This window comes from Cebus imitator, unplaced genomic scaffold (genome assembly GCF_001604975.1).
Source record: "Cebus imitator isolate Cc_AM_T3 unplaced genomic scaffold, Cebus_imitator-1.0 Scaffold84, whole genome shotgun sequence".
NCBI classification, from domain to species: domain Eukaryota; kingdom Metazoa; phylum Chordata; class Mammalia; order Primates; family Cebidae; genus Cebus; species Cebus imitator.
Genome location: NW_016107399.1, coordinates 3,447,936 through 3,467,200, shown reverse-complemented (window position 1 = coordinate 3,467,200; position 19,265 = coordinate 3,447,936). Strand labels below are relative to the sequence as shown.

Here is a 19,265-nt window from a genome sequence, read left to right as displayed (position 1 = left end):
CCTGACAGGAAAGAAGGGATGGCCTAAACACCCAAGACCTTGAGCGGCAGGTCTGATGGAGAAGGAAAGCAAGTCTTGTTCAGACGCACCAAGGGGCCCTGATGGACCCTGATGACCCTGTCCTGACTGCTCCCAGAGTCCCGGGGTAAAATCCCAGAGAGGAGAGCTGCTGCCTTTAGCTTGCAGGAGTGAAAGGGCACCTTCTCTTGCCATCACATGTATTTAGCAGGCCAGGCATGAGGTCAATGCCTGACAATTTTCTGGGTGTTGAGGTAGGTACTAAAGTTATTTTATTGACTGCTGGATTCCTTACTTCCACAGGGATTTCAGGCAATTCCCTTGAGACCCTGCAAGAGTACAGAGAAAGGGATTAAATCCGGTCCCTTAAAGAGATTATTGTGACAGGTCCTAGCAGGTCTTGTCCTTGGGGGAGATTCAGGGAGAGAGCCTTAGGATATCTTTGATGGGAGGAAGGTTAATGGGTGGAGAGTCCTGGGCAGAGCCACTCAGGGTCAGAAAAAGAGCTGAACTGGGGAAGACCAGTATCCATGGACTGATCCGCAGCCCGAGACACCTTTGCATGTCCCATCTGTTTCCCCCTTGCTTCTCAGCTAAGCTTCCTGAAAGAGCGGTCTGCCTCCACCAGGTCTGTTGCCTGTGGTTGGGCAGATTGCTCCCTGCACAAGTGTGTGTGCTTCGTTAGCCAAGTCATGCATCCCAGCACAGGCTGTAGAGCCCTTTATTCTAATTTGCACGAAGCGCACTGCAGGCACAGATGTCGGACTTGACAGCGCATCCCCACATTCTCTTTGCCCATCATGGTCTTGATTCTTTACCTAACGCTCTGCAAAAGTCACCAGTAACCTCTTTTTTTTTTTTTTTCTCCATTCAGTACACATCATTCAGTCGTCTTATTTCATCTCCGATTAGCAGTTCTCACTGGCAGCCACTTTCCAACATTGGAGTCTTGTTGTCTTGACTTTCTGGCAGTCTTGCCTTGGCTTTTCCTCTTATTTCTCTGACCTCTCCTTGACACTTCAAATGAAGTAACTTGGAGACTTGCCATTTCTCTACTTACTTATCCCGGTGGCTTCATCGAGCCCACGTCTCAGTGAACATCGACATGACATTGGCTCCCAAACGTTCATCCCAGTCGCACTAAACTGACACATCTGGCTCTTACCAACTCCTCCACCTAGATGAATCTCCCACCGACACTCCAGATACCCCGCCCATAAAGAGAACACATCGTTTATTCATAAAACATTCCCTTCCTTTGTGTTTCCTCTTTTGGAAGTGACATCACCTAATATCCAAGCCAAAAACCTCTCACTCTGGAGGTCTGCCATTCTCTAACTCCATCCACCAGATCTACTCCTGTCTCACTGGTGCTCCCCTTTCATACTCCTCAATTTCTTAACTGGTCCCTTTTCTCCTTCCAATTCACTTTCCACCCCGTGTTGAGAGCTGGCTTCCTAAATACGTGGTTCTCTAGTGCTACAGGGTAAATGCAAACTGTTTAGTCTCATATACACGGTGTCTGATACCTGGCATTGTAGAATCTCCGGACTTCAGACTCTGGAGCCAGAATGCCGGGTTTGAACCTCAGCCCTGTCATTTACTTAAACATGTGGACTTGGTTGAGGCATTTAACTTCTTGGTGCCTTGGCTTCCTCACTTGTAAAGTGAGTATAATCATATACCTACTTCAGGGGTGTCAATGAGATAATACATACCAAGTGCATAGACTAGTACCCAGCACATAGCATACGTTCAATAAATAGCAGCTCTGATCTTTATTGCTACCTGCCTAAGCTCAGCCTCTCACCAGCCCCTCACTCACCCACTTACCTCCCTTCGTACTGAACCACCAGGGTTGAGATGTTGCTTCCCACATCTAGGTCTTTCCCTGTGGCTCTCACTTTGCCCGAAATGCCTAACACCTTTATCCTACTTCAACACTTACTCTCCCAATACCCCCAGCCCTTTGCCTGGCTAATTCTTAGTTGATTTTAGGATTCAAGGCAACTGTCACCTCTTCTAGGAAGTCTCCCCTGACTTCCCAGTCTGGAAGTGGTACTTTCTTTCATCTTACAACATCGCAAGATGTTGTAACATTTGGTTGTCTATCACTTCCAATACTCTTTGGGGGCAGAATTCATGAATTACCATCGTTGAATGTCAGAAACCTAGTAGATGCTCAGTTAGAATAATGGCTAGCACTTCTAGAAACGTAACATGTCAGGCAATGCCCTAACTGCTTTGTGTATATGACTACCTTAATTCTCACTACAGTCCTGTGAGGCAGGTGTCATCATCATCTCCATGTTGCAGAAGAGTTAATAGAGTCACGGGTCGCGGGTTTCGCTCAAGGTCATACAATTAGTACATGGCAGAATGGGGATTTGAATTGAAGCAGTCCAGCTTGAAAGTCTGTGATTTCAGCCATTACCACACACAATTTGATAAATAATGAGTTTATCAACCAATCAGTAAATTCCAAAGGCGAGAGTCAAGTAAATAAGGTGAATTTGGCAGCCGAGGCTGGCTGCCCAACACGATGGCTGGTACATGGAAGGTGCTCAGTAAATACTGGTAGGCTGAATGAGTGAGAGTAAGCTATGGATAAAACAGAATGGATAAGAGATACTGGAGATTACAAGAGGTAAAAGTGTTGGCATCCTGGATGGACCCATTTACCCACATATGTTTTATAGTATGAACTGCCTAATTTCTTTCAATATTTTCATTTAAAAATAATTTTAAATTAAATTTAAAATATATATATATAATAAAAGAATACATGCTACTCATTTGTGGATTTCTTTTATTATATAATAAATATTTTATCATATATATTATATATTATTATATATAATACATATTATATATACTTTTATATAATATATATTAATATATACACGAAATCCACAAATGGGTCGCATGTATTCGAGCTGCTTGTTCTGAGAGGTTGGTGTCTGTGCTTCTGGGCCCTGGGAAGTAGGGAATGAGGGTAGTCACGGCAGGCTGGAAGCATGGGGCAAGGGCCTTTGGGTGAAGACCTAGTGCCATTTTTCTTCCCTTCCAGGAAAGAGTGGTCACCTGGCTGTTTTCAAACAAAAACTACATCTATGGCGAGCTTTATAAGGATCGTGTCAACATGTCGGGCAATGCTGAGCAGTCCGACGCCTCCATCACCATTGGTCAGCTGACCATGGATGACAACGGCACCTACGAGTGCTCTGTTTCGCTGATGTCAGACCAGGACATCACCTCCAAGTCACGCCTCCGCCTCTTGGTCCTCGGTGAGTGTCTCCATTTCTTTCAGGAGTGTAGGAAGAGGGTGGGCTGGAGGCAGCACAGGGAGGAGAAGAGCCCTGGTGATGAGGCGAAGGCAGAGGCAGCAGCAAGGAGCTGAGTCTCCTCCCCTCCTCCAGCTGTCTCTGGCAGAGGGCCCGTTCCTCCCTTTGGAACTGAACACTAGTGGGCAGCTCCCAAGGGCAGAGAAGGCTGATTTGGAGTGGTCCCTTGCTCTGTCGATGTTCTTTCCCCCACACCAACTCCTCCTTTTCATACCATAGTTATTACAAAGATAAAGGAAAATCTTAAATCCTGTTGCAAAGACTCATGGTGCCTTAATTGGGTGCTCAGAGGGCCACATAGCAACTCTCTGACATCTTTCCCTGCCGTAACTTAGGCTACCCAGCAGAAATCCTTCACACCACCGTCTGCTCAACCCCACCCCTTAACAGACACTCCATCAATCAGGTTCTACTCCCTTTGAAATGTGTCCCAAGATAACATTCTTTTCATAGGAATAACTTATTATTGGAATTTATAGTTTAGGAAGCCTCTGAAAGATCATCTACTTTAATATCCTCATTTTGTAGATGAGGCCCAGAGAAAGGGAGCAACTGACTCACAGTCAAATAGTTATTGGAATATAACTGTTACTTAATGAACACAGTCTATGCCCAATATTAGAAATGGCGCCGCTGCTGGCGATGCTTTAAACCAGAACAGGGATCTTTTTTCTTTCTTCCTTTTACATACTTGATTGAATTTTATTTTTAATTAATATGCTTAATTTAAATTTATTTTTAAATTAAATTTAATTAATACTTAAAATATTTTAATCGCATAAGGTGGCTGCCTGACTTTTTGAAAGCATTAGTGAGTCAAACTACAAACTAGCATTGTATAAAGAATAACTAAGATCTCCGTAGCCAATGGCAACACAGGTAGGCATTTCATATTTTCCTCATGTCCTTTCAAAACACACAGACTCTTCCATACTCTTCTCTTTTCCTTTAAAAAAAAAAATGGGATTGGCAGGGAGCGGTGGCTCATGCCTATAATCCCAGCACTTTGCGAGGGGGGCAGGTCATGAGCTCAGGAGATCGAGAGCATCCTGGCTAACATGGTGAAACCCTGTCTCTACTAAAAATACCAAAAATTAGCCGGGCATGGTGGCACGTGCCTGTAGTCTAAACTACTTGGGAGACCGAGGTAGGAGAATCACTTGAACCTGGGAGGTGTCGCAGTGAGCCGAGATCGGGTCACTGCACTCCAGCCTGGGCGACAGAGCCAGACTCTGTCTCAAAAAAAAAAAAAAAAAAAAAGGATCATATTGTAAAGATCACTCTGAATTTTTCCTTTCTTAACCATGTTTCATGCACATTTCTCCAGATCGGCACATGTAGATCTGATTAAGGCATACCTTTCATCACACGGAGGTACCATGATTTATTCAAGTATTCCTTACTGATGAATATTCAGGCTGTTAACATATTTTTTTTTGTACGAACAATACTACAATAAACATCCCCCTTACACACACGTATATGTATGTTAGGGGTCCCTTAAATAGCTCTCGTTTTCTTTGGGCAATGTAAGCATTAATGAAGACTCCACCGAAATCCTCCACATAGTATTATATAAATGCTGATCCCCCTGCCTCCCAACCAGGGCCAGAAGGATACAAATTTAATCTGAGATTATGGAACTCCGTGACACCGATGTTTTACTTTTTTAAAAAAGAAGGGTCAGGTGCAGTGGCTCACGCTTGTAATCCCAGCACTTTAGGGGGCCGAGGCAGAGACCAGCCTGAGCAACATAGCTAAACCTCCTCTCTACAAAAAAATTAAAAAATTGAGGTGGAGGATCGCTTGAGTTGGGGAGGTTGAGGCTGCAATTAGCTGTGATCGGGACATTGCCTTCCCTCCCACCTGGGTGACAGAGTGAGACTCGTCTCAAACAAGCAAGCAAGCAAGCAAGCAAACAAACAAAAAACATAGAAAAGAGAGAGAGAGCTTATTTTTAAATGCATTCTAAGAAATCAGTTTAAATCGTATACATATAAACAGAAATAAAAACATATAAACACACACACGTTTTCTTTCCTAATGGCTTTGCAGCTAGGCTATTTTAAGGCGGCCGGCCTACTCGGGCTGGATGACCTCAGTAAACCGAGGCGAGCAGGAAGCTCCCGGCCAGGCAGCCTCTCAGCCTGCGCCTTGGGGCAGCACGCGTGGTCTCAACCGCGGCCGGGAAAGCTGGAGCCCTGGGTCCTGAGACCAGGTGCCGCGGATCGGGATCTGCAGTCTCCCCGGCCTCTGGCGCCCCCTGACGTCCGTAGAGGGAGTCGCAGGCTTCGGAGAGGCCTCGGCGACCGACTGGTTCATTCTCCTTTCCTTCCCCATCACTGCTCCCCCAGCAAGTATTCAGGTAACATCTGCCCTATGCTGGGAAGGTAAGACTGAGTCTGAGACTCCGAGTCTCCCGGAGGTCTCACGGCCCCCACATGTGTGGAAGGACGATTTGATCTTTTAAAGATCTGTTTGATCGGAGGTCCTAGCTGTTTTTGATGGTGGAAGGCTAACGAGAGAGGCCTTGGTGAGGGATTGACAGAGTGACAGCAGAGGGTTCCTGGGTGTGAGGCCAGAGGGTTTGGGGGCTGAGAACTCACACATTCCACCCTAAGGCTGATCTCTTCGGGGGTGGGTGGTCACTTCTTTGCCATTATCTGTACTTCTGCCTCTGGAGAGAATAAGGATTTGCTTTTGGCAGTTTTCCCTTAGCAAATGTTGGTTTCAGCAAAGCTATAGCAGTTTTTGGATGTATTCAGATGCCTTTGAGTGCTCTGTAGATGCCAGTAGGCCTCAGTTACTTTCCTACCCTTTTTGTCTTTTACCCCAAAGAAACCTGGTTGTAGAAAGGCTCTACTGTCAGTCATGCACACTTTGTATGACTTTGGGGACACATGGGACTCCTCGGGTGGGATTGGTGTTTTGCCTGCTCTCCAACCGTGGAATAATGCCTTTGCCTCCTATTCAAGGCATTCCTGGGAAAAGGCTGAATGTTTTTGATGTGTGGAGAGGAATACTCCCTGTTGGAAATAGATGCTCAGTGCTGCAAAGAAAAATTAGCACTGAGACAAAGGCTCTTTCAGCAATGCAATTTTTACTTCCTGTGCTGCAGGAAGGGTACTCTCACTAGCCATCTTGCCATGAGAATACCCTTCCTGCAGTCCAGGAAATAAAAATTGCATTGCTGAAAGATCCTTTGTCTCAGTTCTAATTTTTCTTTGCGGCACCAAGCATCTATTTCCAACATCTATTTCCAACATCTATTTCCAACACTCCTAATCCTCTGAAAAGCTCAAGAGATAAAGCTTGACTCAGCAACCCCATCCTAGGGGTCCTCTGGGAAGTGGTGTTCACCTTCTGCTTGCTGGCCCAGCACGGGGAGCAAAAAGACTGCTGGTAAGACTGGTCCTCAGGCCGCAGCCTCCCCCTCCCCACACTGCTCCAGTCCCAGGGTCTGGTCCAGGATAGATGAGGCCTGGTCTTGAACTTTGGGCCTCTTATGATTAGGAACAGCCCGAGGGAAAGTGACAATCAGAGATGGCATCTAATTTCCCTCATGTGGCCCCACACCTGGCCAGCGCTCACTATGGCAGCCAGAGATGTTGTGCACACACAACAATAACCTGCCTGTTTCCAAGAGGAAATAGTTGGCTGCGGGGTAGAGGGGAGTGGTGTGTGGAAGGGTTTCTCTGGGCAACTGCTGGGTGGGGCTGAGAACAGAAGGGACTTCTGATGCTCAGCACCTGGATTATAGAATGGGCAGCACTGTTTATTGGGTGAGCAAGCTATCCAAAGGGACGTGAAAAGAAAGAAAGACGCAGAAGGGACAGGCTTGCCACCCAGGGATTCCAGGAGCAACCCTCTCCACTGCGTGTCCCCTTCTCACCTCCAAGGACACGACCTGAAGTCTCAAGCATGCTTCATGTTGCTTCTTGCCTCTGAGCCTCTGCACACACTGTTCACTCTGCCTGGAGTACCATCACCTCTTTCTCTGACCACCGCTCCCACCTCCACCATTGGCCTTGTTTACTGTCATCCTTCCTTCAGGTCACAGCTGATGCTGTGATTGGGGCCGTGTTTGGGTCTTATCTGCCCCAGCAGCCTTGCCTCCTGCCTGGTCATTGCATCTATTTGTCTTTTGCCCCCACTAGAATCCTTTACCCAATCACTGTGTCCTCCCAGTGCCCACCACTGTCAGACACACAGTAGGCCCCCAGTGAGATTTGTAGAATGCACCCCACTTCACAATGGTGTCTTGACAATGCTGAGTGAAGGGCATAGGCTTAAGCCTCCCAGGATTTCAGGGAATCAGGTTGGGGTGGTGAGATGAGGGTGGCCTGCCATCCTGCCGTTCGGTGTAACCTCCAGTCTGTGGGCTTCCCTCTCCTGAGCTCTGTGCCCTCTGCCTTCTCGGATCCCCGCCGTCCTCATCACCCTGCACATAACTTTCCTGCTGCCTGTGGTTCCTCCCATCGTCTGGCGCTTGTGGAAACTGCGTGTTATCGGCAAAGTGCAGTAAGAGGATAGTCCTGAACCCAGAGAGAACTTTCCTAATAAGTTAGCATCGGAGGCTTCAGAGAGCACTTAGTCCAGGGGTAGGCAAACTAGGAGCAAATCCAGCCCACAGTCTGTTTTTATATTTCTAACATATCATTTAAAGAGAAAAAGTAGCGGAGACACTATATGGTCTGCAAAGCCTAAAATATTGTCACCTGGCCCTTTACGGAACAGGTTTGTTGTCTACTAATTTTGCAGAACGGAACACTGAGGTCCAGGGAAATTGAAGGTTTTCCCAAAATGGCACAGATGAGTCAGTGGCAGAGGAGCCCATATGGACTGGTGGAGAGCACACTGGATCTGGAGTTAGAAGATCTGGGCTCTAGTCCTGGCTCTGCCAGGACCCATGAACAAGTGTCCTCTCTGGGCCTCAACATCCCCATCTTTCTAACAGCCATGTTGTGCTATCCTTAAAATCCCATGGCTGTAAATTAGAACACACATGAAACCATGCCCTGTGAAGCTACTGCAGACCCACAATGCTCCCCAGAGTGTGCACCACTCCTCTGTGATGGTGACAGACCACTGAGGGCATATTGGGGTGAACTGGTTTCATAGCGTTCCGGCTCACCACTCAGCTACAGTTTTCTGCCTGTGAACAAACAAGGCAGTATGTGTGTGTTGGGGGGGGGTGGCGGGTGGCTGTCACCAGCCCCACCTGCCTCATGCCTTCTTTTTGGTCTCTCGTCTACACAGTGCCACCCTCCAAACCAGAATGCGGCATCGAGGGAGAGACCATCATTGGGAACAACATCCAGCTGACCTGCCTATCACAGGAGGGCTCACCAGCCCCTCAGTACAGCTGGAAGAGGTATGACATCCTGAACCAGGAGCAGCCCCTGGCCCAGCCAGGTAAGGGGGCAGCAGGGAGGGCGGGCTCCTCACGTCAAGGTGCAGCGCATTGGCTAGGGGTTGCCAGGGGCGACTCGGGGAACCAATCAGATCCCCCTGAAGGCCGCTTCCCTACCCCACCCCATCCCCACCCCTCTAAGCACTGGTTTCTTATAATAATACCCACCTCATAGGTTCTGGCAAGGAGTAAAAACGATTCATGTAAAGCACGTAGCGGAAGCCGCGGTAACTGTTAACTTGTTCCCTTTGTTCCGCATTCCTCAGCTCTCTTGGATGAGCGTGCCCTGAAAAGCACTCTGTGCGAAAGCACAGGAAGGGTTTTCACTGACTGCGTCCCGACGTATACGTTTGAGACCCCAAGTCTGACTCGGCGGCTCCACCCAAAGGTGGGGAATTTAACTTTCCCACATCCAGGCCGGTCCATCTCAGCCTTCACGGACTCACGCGCTGTAAGGGTCCCACGTTCTCAGGGGAAGCAATGGTAGGGTCAGCTGTAGTTCCCAGGAGACCAGTTTTGTAGTGGACAACTTGGTATTTGACCTTTCAGTCAGGAAACTAACTGGAAAAAAAAAGAGTTATAAGAAAATCCTACTGTCCTTACCCCGGAGCCAACAGGTGCAGAAATACCCTGGTGGAGTCTCAGGGCCCCTGGTGCCCACGCCTGCTCCTGAGGATCAAGAAAGGCAAGGCTTACCCAGCACGGTAGCTCAGGCCTGTAATCCCAGCACTTTGGGAGGCTGAGGCAGGAGGATCACTTGAGGTCAGGAGTTCAAGACCAGCCTGGGCAACATTGTGAGACCCCGTTTCCACACACACACAAAAATTAAAAATTAGCTGGGGATGGCAGGATTCACCCTTTAGTCCCAGCTACTCAGAAGGCTGAGGTGGGAGGATCGCTTCAGCCCTGGAGGTGGAGGTTACAGTGAACCATGATCATGCCACTGTACTCCAGCCTTGGTAACAGAGTGAGACTGTGTCTCAAAATAAAATAAAATAAAATAAAATAATTTCTTTTAAAAGAAAGGCAAGGCCTAAAAGGTGTCCATCAGATTTCACTTCTGGGAGATCTTTCAGTTCAGTGTAAGTGGAAAAAGAGGCCAGAGGGACACACAGCTCTTCCGAGATGAGGCACCTGGTGGTGGGGGTGGGGGCCATGGGAAGAACATCTGTCGTCCTGGATAAGCCCACCGGGTGGATGCACAGGCCGGGGTGTACTCACCAGGATGAGCTTCATCACTCGTTTGGAGGCAAAGCGACTTCTTTAAAACAATTAGTAGAATCCACTCTACCTAACTTAAAATAGGTTGATGTAACGTAGATTTTCAACAAGCTTTCAGTTTTGTTTATGTATTTCTGGTTGGCAACTTTTTATCGAGCATATTGGGAATTTTTGTTGAAACCACCTGGCAGCTCTCCTGGGGCTCTGTGGCCTCCTCTCTGTGGCCTGTGAATAGCCTAGTGACTCCAGCCATGGTCATGGTAGGTCTGCTATGGACACTGGTAGTGTGTGACCTTCTTTCCAGCAAAGTGTGTATAGGGGGACCCAAAGCTGAAGATTACAGGTGGCAAAGGCTACAATAGCTTTATACCCAGTGGCGATGTAACACAGAACAGGCATAAAAGATCAAAGAAGGTTTCTCCAAGGAGGGGGTACCGGAGTCAACAGCGGTTAAAAGCATGTCATGGACTTGACTCCTGGCTTGGACTCTTAGCTGTGTGACCTTGGCAAGTGACTTAGCTTCTTTGTGCCTTAGGTTCTACATCTGTGAAGTGGGCATAATGCTAGTGTTTCCTTCATAGAGTTGTGAAGATTAAATAAAAGTAGATGTAAAGCACTGAAACCAGTGCCTGGTAGGTAGTAAGCACCCACTTAATGCTAAGTATTATTAGCTGTTGTTTGAGTTGAATCCTCAAGGATGAAGAGGCTTGGCTTGGAGAACAGAAAGGAATCATGACTGTCTGGTGTGGTTAAGGGGTAGGTATAAGAATGGTGGGAGATACTCTTGTTAAGGAACACAGTGAAGAGAAATCATGAAGAGCCTGTGTGTCACACTAGGGAGGTTGGTCTTTGCCCTGGAAGCCATGGGTACCTTGTGAGAAGCCTCACAAATGGACACCCCAGCTGCAGTTCTCTCCTGCCTCCACCGGCAGACTCCTCTGGTTATTAGAAGCCAAAACTTAGTTCTTTCATTATCCAAAAGCAAGAATCCTGAGGACATGGAAGGAGGTTAAAGGAGAATTGCTTCCTTAATTTGTAAAAGCTTTATCCTGTCTCTAGTTAAGATTTGCTGAGTCGGAATGGGGATCAGGGGGTGACGGAAAAGAATAGGGTTAATGGTCATAACAACACGCCCTTGCAGCTGGATGACATCGTGGGGTGAAGATGGAATTCTCAAAGTCTTTTGTCTCCACCCTGCTTCTCAGAGCCTTAGAGAATCTGCCAATCCTGGCCAGGTGCAGTGGCTCATGCCTATAATCCCAGCACTTTGGGAGGCTGAGGTAGGTGGATCGCCTGAGTCCAGGCGTTTGAGACCAGCCTGGGCAACATGGTGAAACCCTGTCTCTACAAAAAATACAAAAATTAGCGTGGCATGGTGGTGTATGCCTGTAGTTCCAGCTGCTCGGGAGGCTGAGGTGGGAAGATCGCTTGGGCCTAGAGGGCAGAGGTTGCAGTGAGCCGAGATGGTGCTACTGCAGCCTGGGCGCTAGAGCCAGATCTTGTCTTAAACAACAACAACAAAACAAAACAGAAAGAGAGGGAGAATCTGCTAATTCTTCTTCCTCTGTGGGTCAGACCAAATTATTGCTGGCTTTTAAAACATTTCGGTCCAACATGGATGATTTGGAGAGGAGGGTACCTCTGCCCTCCTACCTCTGAAGACAATTTCCAACATTAGATATTGGTTCCTTTGACTAAGCCCTCAGTGGCAACAAGCTAGCAGTGAAAAGAACAGGGAATCTGGAATCTGGAAACTAGGATTTGAGTCCTGACTTCTCCACTTTGGAGCCTTGAGTCACTCACAGCTTCTCTGACCCTTAGTGGTGCCCTTTGAAAAAAACTGGGATTCCCCAAAAGCTGCAAAGAGGATGAGAGATCCCATGTGTGATAGGCTCTGAACAGACTTTGTAAGTTGTGTCCTAGTAAGCTGAGTTTCATGCACTGAAGAAACAGGAATTTAGATATCACAGAATTGGGGCAGGGGGTAGTTCTGGGGCCTGGAGCACTTCAGGGGAGGAGGTTGTGAAGGCTGGGGACCGGTCCAGGGAGGATCCTGAGGGCCCTGTGTGAGACAGAGGTGGCAGCAGGGGCTTGTCAACAAGCTACAGGATTGGGTGGGGGTTGGGGGAATGCAGAAATGTTAGATCTCGTTAACGTGACATTAGGGTCTTGGTGAGACCAGAGGTTCTCTCGAGGGTACTCTTTCCACAGCTGGAGCAGAGAGGAAGGTGGGAGGCGTATGACCGTCCTGGGCATTTCCCTTCCTGACCACAAGGTGTCGTCACTGCAGCGGAAACAGTTTTCTCTGGATTTCAAAAATTACTAGTCCCTTTCTGAAGGAAAAGGGGCGTGGGAGCCCCAACTCGGAAACAAAGAAGGTCCTGTGGCACAAGACCTGCATTGGTTCATCCTGGCAGCTTCAAATGCACACCGTTTGCATCAGGCAACCGGGGGAGGAGAGCGCTGGCTCATTGGACTAGGAAGCCCCGTGTTCCCCCACCCTAAACAAGGCCTAGAGCTCAAAGCTGGACTCTGCCCACTCGAAAGGTCCTCACTGTCCGCAGTGTGCTGCCCACACTGAACCCAGAGTCTGAGCTTCAGCCGTAAAGTGGTGGGGATCTGTTAAGAGCTCTAGACCTCCTACGCATGCCTAGGGCCATAGAGCATTTCCTAAAGTGTGTTCCTTCAAGATGCTTCTTAAAAATAACAAAATGCAATTAGTTTAGAAAATGAGGCCGTGAATACCATAACCCTCTATCAGAGACTCCCAGTGCTCAACAGCATCTTGGGGGGTCTGAAAGTGCAGCCCTTAGAAAGGGTACTTAACCGTAACTCCGCGATTTCTAAACTTGCTTTTTTAGGGACTCCTCCTCTATGCCACATATTAATATCACATGTAAACACTGTGCCAGAAAACATACGGAGACGTGGAATTCTAGGATAGAAGGGGGCACATTTTATGAAGAATGAGCATCCAGAGAGTAGTGTCCTGGGCTTCAAGGGAAGAATTTGAAGAAAATACAAGTGAAAAGACTGAAAGAAAGTAGCACCAAATCAAAGTGTTATTTCTAGGTGATGGAATTATAATGATATTTATCCGCTCTCTCTCCTTTGAAGAGGCTTTCCTTGGCCCTTTCGATGCGATTAAAACCCCCGGCCATAAGCTCAGATAGTACCTCCATCTGGAACTGTAACCACCTCTGTTTTATATCTGTCTTCTCGGCGAGACTGGAAACAGCAAAAGGAAAGGGGCCCTCTTCATTTCCTTTATAGCTGTGATCAGCAGCTAAAGATTTTCTGTATTGAATTGAATTGAAATAATAGTTTTAAATCATAAATTATTATAATTGGCTTTGTAATACAAATTTTCATTTTCATTTTTTTATTTTTTGAGACAGAATCTTGCTCTGTTGCCCCGGCTGGAGTGCAGTGGTGCGATCTCAGCTCACTGCAACCCCCTCCTCCCGGGTTCATGCGATTCTCATCCTTCAGCCTCCTGAGTAGCTGAGACTAGAGGCACACACCACCACGCCTGGCTAATTTCTGTATTTTTAGTAGAGACGAGGTTTCACTATGTTGACCAGGCTGGTCTCAAACTCCTGACTTCAAGTGATCTGCCCACCTCGGCCTCCCAGAGAGTTGGGATTACAGGTGTGTGCCACCGCACCTGGCCACAAATTTTTAAAAGAAAATTATCAATGGCTCCAGGGAGTTCTAGACCCCAAACAGGATTTTTGTTCCTATTTTATCATTTTTAAATTTTGTGACCTTGAGAAGTCCAGTTACCTTAAGCCTCCAGTTACCTCTGTGAATTGGAGATTGAAATATTGAGGACTGCTGGAACGATGACAGGACATCACATTTGAGGATGTGTACCCAGCAGCACATCCGCAGAAGGAAGATCTTGAGAAGCTGTCTTGCAAGAAAGTGACAGTGGGGCAGTGAGAGGGCTGCTCCCCTGGTTTTGCCCATAGCACCAAGTGGCAAGAGAGAAGCAGGTATGATTGACAGAGCCAGATCTGTGACCTGAAGCTTGGACTTGTTACTGAGGATTATGGGCAGCCCCTGAAATGTCTGAACAGAGCAGTGACAGGATCGTATTTACAATTTAGAGTGTCTCCTAGCGATGGCATGTAACCACCTGGTGGCAGCAGGGATCAGGCAAGGCTGGCTCTGCAGCTAAATTAGAGGATGCAGGTCTCCACCTCCTCTCTCAAAATAGCTGTTATAACAAAGCATCTTGGATGGCCTGACATATACATACGCCCAAGCACAACGCTCTTGCTTTCGAGATGAAGAAACTGTTAGGATGATAGATTGAGGGGAAAAGTCTTCCATGAGACATTCTGGTCCCTTCTCTTGGATTCAGGAGGATCAGGTGTTTTCACTCCCACTTTCCAGATGAAGCTTGCAGCTCAAAGAAGTTAAATGGCTTGCTCACGTGGTGGCAGATGCAGAAGAAGAGTCTAGACAGTCTCTTTCATCCCACCCCAACAGCACACACGTCCGCCACCCCCACCACACACACCACACACCACATACACCACACACACTACACATGCCTCATGCCACACACATTACACACTCATCACACACACATATGCATCACACACATTACACACGCCATACACACACCACATGCACCACACACACTACACACATGCCACACACACCACACACCATACTACACACAACACACATCACACACTCTCCACACACCACACACACCACATGCACCACACACACTACACATGACACACACACCACACACACCATACAACTATGCACCACACACATCAGACACTCCACACACCACACACATCACACACCCACCACACACTATACACACACACCACACATATACCACACACACCACATACCATACACATACACACACACACACACATCCCCCACACACCCACACACACCTTTCTCAGGGCAGAAATCCCAAGATCAGGGTTCTTGATTTCCAAAGACTTTCATATGAGTCTAAGCTAAGAGATTGTTTCTGAAGATCATAAAAGTAATAATATCTTCTAATTAGAAAGCATTTTCACGTAATACAAAATGTGTATTATGTTTCCTGAGCACTTACTACATATCAGGCATTCTGTTGTGGGCTTACATTTATTATTAGTGCCTCATTTTAAGCTCTCAAGTACCCTGTGAGGCAGGTACTATTATTTCTGATTTTAGATAAGGAAATGGAAGTTGAATGAAGCTAAATTACTTGCTAAAGGCAAGTTAATAAGTGGCAGAGCCAGGCGTCAAACAGAGGGTGCCTGACTGAATTCTAAGCACTTGGCATTGTGCACCCCGCCTGGTTAAATCGTCCTGCAACCCAGGAGGTGGAGACGGGGCTCCGGCCTGGAGAAGCTCAGTGGCCGAGCTTGTGCCTCCCTAGGAGTCCAGGCCTCCCATTCCTGGCTGCCTGCACTCCACTGTGGTGCCTCTCATCACCCTAACTGTTCTGCCCCTGCAGTCTCAGGACAGCCCGTCTCCCTGAAGAACATCTCCACAGACACATCGGGTTACTACATCTGCACCGCCAGCAATGAGGTGGGGAAGGCGTTCTGCAACATCACGGTGGCCGTCAGACCTCGTAAGAGCAGCCTGGGAAGGGAGGGCGGACAAAGGCCACAGGATAACTGGTGGGGGTCCAGAGAGTCAGCTGAGGCCACCATGAGAATGAATCATGGAGCCTCTCTAGGGCCACGTACCTGGAGGGTGACCTAGGCAGGATGACTCTGTCCTAGGCTCCCCTCGCTCTGAGGACAGTCCAGTTCCACTGGTTTTTGGAAGTGGAGCCTAGGACCGACTTCTAGGACTGAGAGGCTTCCTCAGTCCCACCTGCCCGAGAGCCACTCAGTGGGCATGGGGGAAGTGCCCAGAGCCGGCTGCCGCAGAGTCTAGACCACGTCCTTTTGGGGTGAGACATCACATCTAGCTCAATGAGCTGGCAGGGCTGACACCTGAGGACTTCTGCAGAGCCAGGGTAGCCCGGAGAGTGTGGAGATGTGAAGTATCCTCACATCTCTGTCTGCACCTCCATCCTGAAGAGTATTCCTGGCCCATGGCTGGTCACATCCCTACAAGACCATGCCTTCCATGGAGTGTTACCAGAAGCTGGCACCTGCTGCTCCCCTGGCTGGGAGGAGCACCGGAGCCAGCTTCGAAGCTCGGAAAGTGCAGCTGCTCTGTCCTCTTGCAGCCTCCATGAACGTGGCCCTGTATGTGGGCATCGCGGTGGGCGTGGTTGCAGCCCTCATCATCGTTGGCATCATCATCTACTGCTGCTGCTGCCGGGGGAAGGGCGACACCGATGAGAAAGCAAGGCCGTGAGTGTCTGGGCTGGAGCCTGTTGCAAGGGTCTAGGGAGACTGGAATTAGGCATCCCAACTCCACAGCCTCTTCTACTCGCTGCACCCCTGGGGCACATCACCCCCATTTTGTGCTGGCCAAAGAACGCATATTATCCCCATTTTGTGCTGACAAAAGAATGACCTGCCCAAGCCATAAAATGTGCATTGCAGCCCCAGGCCCTGCCTCCCATGCCTGTGGTTTCCAGTCTGGGAGCTCAGGGTCCCGCTTCCCGTGGCATGCCCAGAGCCAAGTGTGGCCTGCAGCCTCTGTCACGGGGCCAGTCCTTCCTGGGCTGGTAGAACCAGCCTGTTCCTGTACCGCCCTCAGCTCATGCGTGGAACAAGTCTGTGGCTCCTTCAGTCTCAGCCCAGCCTTTCAGCCCAGTGTCCTTTGCAGCTGGTGGGTGGGGAGGAGGTCTGGAGGCTGCTCTTCCCATAAGGTGCATGAGGCCCAGCTCCCTCGGGGGTCTGCCTCAGAGCAAATCCTTCCCCTCTGTCCCCCGCTGCCCTGCAGGAATCCGGAAGCCTATGAGGAGCCGCCAGAGCAGCTGAGAGAACTTTCCAGAGGGAGAGAGGAGGAGGATGATTACAGGCAACAAGAGCAGAGGAGCACGGGGCGCGAATCCCCAGACCAACCTGGCCGGTGACCGGGGCCGCAGCGGACGGCGGCAGAGGCAGGGTTAGGGGTTCATTCTCCCCCTTCCTGGCCTTCCTTCTTCTCTCTAAGCCCCGTTCTCCTGTCCCTCCATCCCAAACATTGATGGGGCATTTCTTCCCCTCTCTCAGCTGTGAGGAGCATGGTTGGCCTGGTAAGGGGGTCCCTCCTGTGACTGACCCTGCCAACCTTGCTGTCCTGTGAAGTGACCCCTCCCGGCTGTGACACCTGGTTCAGGGCCTGGCTCTCACTCGAGACCAGGCTGTAGCTTCCACTTCCCCTGTAGTTGGCAGGAGCTCCTGGAAGCACAGTGCTGAGCATGGGACACTCACGCTCAGAACTCTCCAGGGAGGTGATGCCAGCCTCGGGGGGGCGGGAGCTGCCCTGCTCACCTGTGAGCCCAGCACCTGGAGGGGCACAGGGCAGACGGTTTGCACTCCATACATTTTTGTTGAATGAATGCAAGAGTACGTGAGTATGCTTGGGCCCTGCATGGGCCTGGCCTCCAGCTCCCACTCCCTTTCCAGCCTCACTTCCCATAGCTGCCAGTACATCCCAGACCCTCCTGGGAAGGCCACCTCCCACTCCTGCTGCACAGGCCCTGGGGAGCTTTTGCCCACACACTTTCCCTTTTTGCCTGTCAACATCCTACCTGTCCTCCAGGCCCATCTGAAATCACAAGGATTTCTCTAACTCTGTCCTAATTGTCCACATATGTGGAAACAATGCTGTCACTTTGTCCCACAGCCAATCACGGGCCACAAGACACAGTCCTCTCAGCAAGTGCCTCTGACTATATTAGCGCACCAGCTCCTTGGGGCAGGGCCTGGGCCTCATAGCTTTTGCCTTCCCTGAAGCCCTAGCAGCTGGCACCCATCCTAGTGGACGCGTAAGCTTAATTGGGGAAACGGCTTTGATTGGTTAGGCCTTCCCTTTCTGATCTCCCTGAGACGACTGTGGACGCAAGGATGGCTCCCACCCAAACCCACATGTTCATTCAGTAAGTTAAATAGGAATTGATTTAAAGTGAACACACACAGGAGCTTGCTTGCAGAGGGTCCAAGTTCTTGTGTCCTGGTAATTCCTCTCTAGGCCAGAATAACTGGCTGGGTTCCTGGTTGTTCCTGTATCCGACACCTCAGCCCTGGCCCTGCCCAGCCCATTCGGGCTCTGGTTTTCTGCTTGGACTGTCCTGCTGCCCTCCCTCACCCTCCCTCTGTTGGTCACGCATTTCTTCTACTCTCGAGAGCTCAGGCAGCGTTAGACTGCGTAGGTCTCGGGGCCCAGTGGCTGGTCTCACCCAACTGCAGTTTACTATTGCTGTCTTTTCTGGATGATCAGAAAAATAATTCCATAAGACTATTGTCTACTTGTGATTTTTTTAAATGTGTATTTTTATATATATTGTTAAATCCTTTGCTTCATTCCAAATGCTTTCAGGAATAATAAAATGTGGGTGAAAATTCTTATTTCTTTTTTGATGTGGATTTTGTTTGCAGTAAGATAAAGCTTGGGTCTCATGGGTCTGTGTCTACTCACCATAGCACTCTTCTGCTTCCTAGGAGAGGCAAGACAAAGTAACGGAGTTGAGAATCATGGGGTCCCTCTGCTTGTGGCTGCAGTAGGGTCAGGCAGTGCCTCTAGTGGTTTTGGGAACAGGACTGATTCCTGCCTGCTAGTGGAGGTAAATTCCAGGAGCCTGCAGTCCCAGGACCTGGCAGGCCTGGGTGTCAGTCCACATGCTTGCAGGAAGATGGTGGAGATACTCTAGCCAGTTCTGCTCCCTATGATGCCCCTCCTGAGAGAGGGGAGGAGCAGTCCTCTTGTTCTGTCACAGAGCACGGTGACACTTTCTCCTCCAAAGCAACCTGGCTCCGCCGTCGGCTCTTGGCTTTGACATTGACTCTCCTGAGAGGCATTCAAGGTCTGTTCCTCAGTGTCCTTTCCTGTGGGGTTCTGTACTCCCTTCTGTCCCAGCGCTTGTCAGGCAGTATTGTGTGCCTATTTCACCTGTGCACAGGTCTGTCTCTGCCTCGGCCCTTACTTTCCTTATGGCCTGGCACATGTTGACCCTTGAAAAGGTCTGTTAAATGAATAAGGTTTGATGTCACAGTATCTTGCCCAAGAACATCTCCCAGCTCTGTAGATACTCTGAGGTGCCTTCCGGTTCTCACTGAGCAAGGTTCCACAGCATGTTCTTGAGGATGCCATGGAAGCAGAGGCAGCCACCTTCCCCCAGGTTTGACATGACT

At 49.1% G+C, this 19,265-nt stretch overlaps 1 protein-coding gene across 1 annotated transcript in view; it reads left to right on the top strand.

The window, feature by feature from the left end:
* GPA33 (glycoprotein A33) overlaps window positions 1-18,482 on the top strand; it is a 38,272-nt gene extending 19,790 nt beyond the window's left edge. Inside the window, exons 3-7 of the mRNA XM_017534077.2 lie at window positions 3,089-3,305; window positions 8,622-8,777; window positions 15,479-15,598; window positions 16,208-16,334; window positions 16,873-18,482. Coding sequence (XP_017389566.1) covers window positions 3,089-3,305; window positions 8,622-8,777; window positions 15,479-15,598; window positions 16,208-16,334; window positions 16,873-17,005 — 753 coding nt within the window. The 3' untranslated portion in view covers window positions 17,006-18,482. The remainder of the gene's footprint in view (window positions 1-3,088; window positions 3,306-8,621; window positions 8,778-15,478; window positions 15,599-16,207; window positions 16,335-16,872) is intronic.
* Window positions 18,483-19,265: the final 783 nt, after the last annotated feature.